Genomic DNA, 4,895 nt, shown 5'->3' on the forward strand with positions numbered 1-4,895 from the left:
AGACTAAGCTGTAGGCCGGGCGCGGTGGCTCAAGCCTGTAATCCCAGCACTTTGGGAGGCCGAGACGGGCGGGTCACGAGGTCAGGAGATCGAGACCATCCTGGCTAATACGGTGAAACCCTGTCTCTACTTAAAAATACAAAAAAAAACTAGCCGGGCGACGAGGCGGGCGCCTGTAGTCCCAGCTACTCAGGAGGCTGAGGCAGGAGAATGGCGTAAACCCGGGAGGCGGAGCTTGCAGTGAGCTGAGATCCGGCCACTGCACTCCAGCCTGGGTGGCAGAGCGAGACTCCGTCTCAAAAAAAAAAAAAAAAAAAAAAAAAGAGACTAAGCTGCAACATTCATTACAATGCACTGAATGCATAGCAATAACTGAAGGAAATGAACAGAACACTTAGAATGAGATACTAGATATGGCTCCTCTTAGAATCCATGGGTTCAATCCCCGGGCCTGCCATCGAGTGAGAAGGACCAGCTTACCTTTCTCCAGGTGAAGTAGTCTTAAATCTCTCTCTCCCAACTAAAGTCTAAGTCACAGCCACGAGGAAGCCCCAAGAAAGGAAAACAGTTCTGTCCTCGCTTTCATTTTCTACCCTAGGCTCTGCTTCTTTCCAGGATGATTGACAGTGAGAAACTGACTCTCCTCATGGGAACCCTCTGTATGCCTCTGAGCCTCACCTTTCTCTGTATTCCTAGAGGTATGTATTTTTAAGTCTGTGTTCAGCCTTCTTTTTGCCTTTCTGCATTCCAGTGATTTATACTTATATATTCTCTCAGCTTTAATCAATGTCTTAATGTAGATGACTCTCAATTCTACCCATCCAGCCCAGTTTTTATCTTTGCATTCTTTTACAGTATGGTATAGTGAAAAGACCATAAAACCTGGCATCAAAAATCCTGAGTGGTAGAACTGGAATAAATCAGATTCAGGATTGACCTAGCCATTCCCTCTCCCGCCAAGTTGCAAGGGAGAGAAATTACAGAGACATTGATTTCCCTAGGAGCAGGGTATGCCTTCCAAGAGCTTCCACAGCGTCCCCACCCCTAACCTTTCGCAGGAAAGCCCAACCTTGCAGGGGTATAAATAGGCACTCTTGAATCTTCCTGCTCTAGCCTGGCCCTCCCTCTTTCCAAAATGGACAAGTCCCTCTTGCTGGAACTCCCCATCCTGCTCTGCTGCTTTAGGGGTGAGTCCCTAGGGTTGACAGCTGGTAAGAATCCTGAATTTAGGAACAGGTGAGAGCACTCATGGCAGAGGCCTTCTCATGGAAGTCCTATCGTAACAGAAACGTGATGAGCTTCTGCTCTAATGTTATGCCTTCTACCCGGGGTATGTCATATCCCCAGGACCTTAACTAAAACTCTTCTCCCTTCCTTTATGGGGGGAAAAGAGGCAGATTAGAGAGGAATCGAGTGGATTTCACAGAAGCTTTGAGATGGGGTTTGGAAAATGAGGTCTGCAGACAGTGTATCTTTTTTTTTTTTCAACAGCATTATCTGGATCACTTTCAAAGAGAAAAGATGCAGGTGAGTAGAAATAGATAAGTGGTATGAGAAGGGGCAGGTCTGAGGAGGAAAAGATGGGTGGGGTGAGGTGAGCACCAGGGGCTAAAAAAAAATAAAACAGAAATAGACCTTGAGTTCCAACACTCAACAACCTCTTCCAGCAGCACAGAGCTGGGATGGGAGCTGATTTTAGGTTTGACAAAATAACATTAGCATCAACGGACAAGGTTAGGAGTGTCAGTGAAGGGCAAGGAAAAGGGAAAGGAGGAAGTGGAATGTTGGATTTTCACATGTTGCTTGGCCAAATCTAAAGCATGACAACTTCACAAATTTCAGGTTGTCCCCATTGTCAGATTCCAGGCACCCACAGGTAAGAGTCAATTAAGACTTTTACCTTAATTGTGCTACACAGAGTCAATTAAAAAGAAAGGAATGAAGCAGAAAAGCATGTGTACTTATCTTTCTCCTTCTGGTCTGTGCTGCATCCTATAGGAATAGTTAGATGAATCTGAGAAGCCCTGAAGAGGTGAAGAGATTTAGAAGGAGAGAAGAGGTGCAGAGATGCCCAGTAGGTGACTAGGCATTAGGGGGACAGAGGTCCTGGAATGGCTCCAATTTAAGAGTACAGGATGGACCCTGAAGGGCAGATTATAACAACCCAATACAAGAGTAAATCTCAGGCACATTTCAGATGTGTTTTCTTTCTCTTTGCCAGTACAGCCAATGAAATAGCTGTTGTGAAAGATGAATTTCCTCGTAAGTATGAAGAGGACTTTTCCTTGTTCCTCCACCTTTCTTTCCCCTCCCATTTTTCAGGCTAACATTCCTGAGACCGTAAACCTCAGTCACTCTCGTGGCTTAGCGTACTTCCGCAGAGGAAGATGTTCACGCTTGATGGGCTCTGGCAAAGTCCTCTGGCTCCAGGCAGACTTCTAACCCAAAAAGGGAGAGGGGTTCTTTCGTGGTAGTGCCATTGTTTCTCAATTCTCTTTCCCCACTCTCCGGCCAAGTATAGAAATTGTTCAGTGTAGGATGTGCCACCTCCAGTTCCCGGGAGAAAACTGCTCCAGAGGAAGAGGAATATGCACAGCAGGAACAGAAGAGGCCTGCATGGTTGGAAGGATTTCCAAAAGTAAGTTGTGGGTTGGGGAAAAGAAGAATGGGCAGAGGAAGTAGACAGGAACATATCAGCCACAGGGGAAAGGGGAGACCTTACTTTACTTTTACTATAGGCAGTCTCACACCTGGGATGGCTGATTCCTTCATCCGCATCATATACCATAATGAAAATTAGATGGAGGTGGTCACTAAGGAGGGTGGGGGCCTACAGCTAAGGAATTAGTATTTTGAGAAGCCTGAAGAATACAGAGGAGAATAAATCGAGGTGAGAGAATAGGTGTAATCTATGCCCAATGGGTAACAGTGAGTTGTTGAGAGGAGGGGGCTTTTGGTCCTTATGCCTCTTGTGCCTGTCTGGGTTTCCTTACAGATGGTTCTAAACTGTGGAAATAGAAGGGCCAGCGTCATCAGTAGACTGTGGCTGAATTGCCCTGGATGGTTAAGACAAGACATCATGATTTCTCTTTTTCCACCCTTTGTGCTAAATTGTCTCTTGGCATTTATAACCCTCACTTAAATCAGTGTTAAGATTCTCAAGAGAAACACCCAGCTTTGGCATTCCCTGAATTACTGTTCTCCTTACTGCCCTAACCCCAGTAATCATTTTAGACTGCTCCATCGCTGCATTTCTTTTGGGAAGCCCCCAACTTGCAACATCTTCCAGTTCTTTACATTTGAATAATGGAGCTTTGAACTACACAAGATTATCTCTATATATTGGTGTGGTCTGGAGAAAAGTTTTTTTGCAGAAGTTTCATGGCCAGCTTTCTGATCTGTTTTTAATCCCTTCCACAGGGGACGGTACTCCCTGGTTAACCTTCAAGGACTGCCTAAAGAACTGTGCTGACGTGAAAGGCATAAAGTGGAGTGTCTATTTTGTGAGCTTCAGCTGCTGCAGGAGCCACGACCTGTGCAATGAAGACCTTTAGAAGTTAATGGTTCTTCTGTGACTCCAATTTCTGGGTGAGGTTGTTGCCTCAGCCTCTTCACAATGACTTTCTTAAAAAAATCTCTCTCTCTCACACACACACACACACTACAGAAGAGGATTGCAAAGACATGGCTCCATCTTCTGCACATGAAAGGAAAGTCCCTCTCCTGTTCTAGTCTCTGTCTCATCCCTTAAAATAAGTAAATAAATAACCTTGAGAGCACGAACAAGATCAATCCATCCTGCAGGTTGCTATAAACCCTTGCGCTTTCACTGTATAGCCAGTTTGTTCAGAAAAGAAGGAAAAGGATAGTTTAATTTCAAAAAAGAATCCCTTCCTCTTTCCTCTGCTGCTTTCCTTCCTTCTGTGGCAAGGTATTTTAATATTTTTCACATTTTTTTCTCTCTGTGTTATCTTTCTTATCCCACTCCAAAGAAAGCACATGACTGTGGTCTGAAGGGATGGGGAGTAGCAACATAAAAAGAAGTGGTTCAAGTCTTCTTGGAGTTTGTTCATGAATGTTAATCCCAGGGTGAGGAGAAGATTGGGACATAGAAAGGAAGCTGCACCAGAACCATGAACAGAGAAAGATTGTCTGCCTTCTAGAATCAGATCTGTTTGGGGCTAGCGGTTGGAGAATAAAAGCAGGAGAAATCTATGAGATTCTAGAGGTAGTACCTGTATCCAGCTTCCCTGGCAAACTCACAAGGAAGCATCAACCTCTAGACAGGGAACAACTGCAGGATACTTCCAGGGGACAGAACCACCAGCAGCAACACAAATATTCCCATGCCTGGAGCATGGCATGGAGGAAGCTGAGAACTGTGCGGTCTGAGGAAGCCATTTGAGTTTGGCCACTAGACATCTCATCAGCCACTTGTGTGAACAGATGCCCCGTGACCCGAGATGCCTCTCCCACCCTTACCTCCATCTCACACACACTTGAGCTTTCCACTCTGTATAATTCTAACACCCTGGAGAAAAATGGCAGTTTGACCGAACATGTTCACAAGGGTAGAGGCTGATTTCTAATGAAACTTGTGGAATGAAGCCCAGAAATAGTGATGAATTATATTATATTATATAAAAATAATAATAAAAATATAAAGAAAGCTACCTTTCTTCTATACCCAAATTGTGTTTCCTTCTTTCTCTCTCCTCCAACCTCTTCCTAATTCCTTTAACAAACATGTGTTCAAAGCCTACTATGTTCCAGGTGCTGCTAGACCCTAGTATGTATACAGACAGCATCATAATCCCTATCCTCATGGAGCTTAAACGAATGGGAAAGACAGATCTTAAGTAAATAATAATAATAGCTTCCACTTATATGACAAT

General features: G+C 44.4%; 1 protein-coding gene across 2 annotated transcripts; it reads left to right on the forward strand.

The window, feature by feature from the left end:
• The first annotated feature begins 1,110 nt into the window (after positions 1-1,110).
• Positions 1,111-4,673, forward strand: PATE1 (prostate and testis expressed 1). Of its 2 annotated transcripts, none has more exons than XR_004435934.1 (5): positions 1,111-1,187; positions 1,492-1,527; positions 2,227-2,262; positions 2,517-2,638; positions 3,421-4,673. XR_004435934.1 is itself a non-coding variant. In XM_033205965.1 (5 exons), exons 1-5 carry the CDS (start codon positions 1,136-1,138, stop codon positions 3,552-3,554), a joined length of 384 nt encoding a protein of 127 aa, XP_033061856.1. The 2 variants fall into 2 exon arrangements, 1 of the variants encoding a protein (XP_033061856.1); XM_033205965.1 differs by having other exon boundaries at positions 1,136-1,187; positions 2,227-2,266; positions 3,421-3,554.
• The last annotated feature ends 222 nt before the right edge of the window (positions 4,674-4,895 follow it).

This window comes from Trachypithecus francoisi, unplaced genomic scaffold (genome assembly GCF_009764315.1).
Source record: "Trachypithecus francoisi isolate TF-2019V2 unplaced genomic scaffold, Tfra_2.0 Lachesis_group8, whole genome shotgun sequence".
Taxonomy (NCBI): Eukaryota; Metazoa; Chordata; class Mammalia; order Primates; family Cercopithecidae; genus Trachypithecus; species Trachypithecus francoisi.

Bases quoted from the DNA above. Each gene is read 5' to 3' on its own strand.
- PATE1 (XM_033205965.1), top strand. From the start codon at position 1,136: ATGGACAAGTCCCTCTTGCTGGAACTCCCCATCCTGCTCTGCTGCTTT. The intron at 2,267-2,516 runs GTATGAAGAGGA...TCTCCGGCCAAG, and splicing joins AAAGATGAATTTCCTCGTAA to TATAGAAATTGTTCAGTGTA. The intron at 2,639-3,420 runs GTAAGTTGTGGG...TCCCTTCCACAG, and splicing joins GGTTGGAAGGATTTCCAAAA to GGGACGGTACTCCCTGGTTA.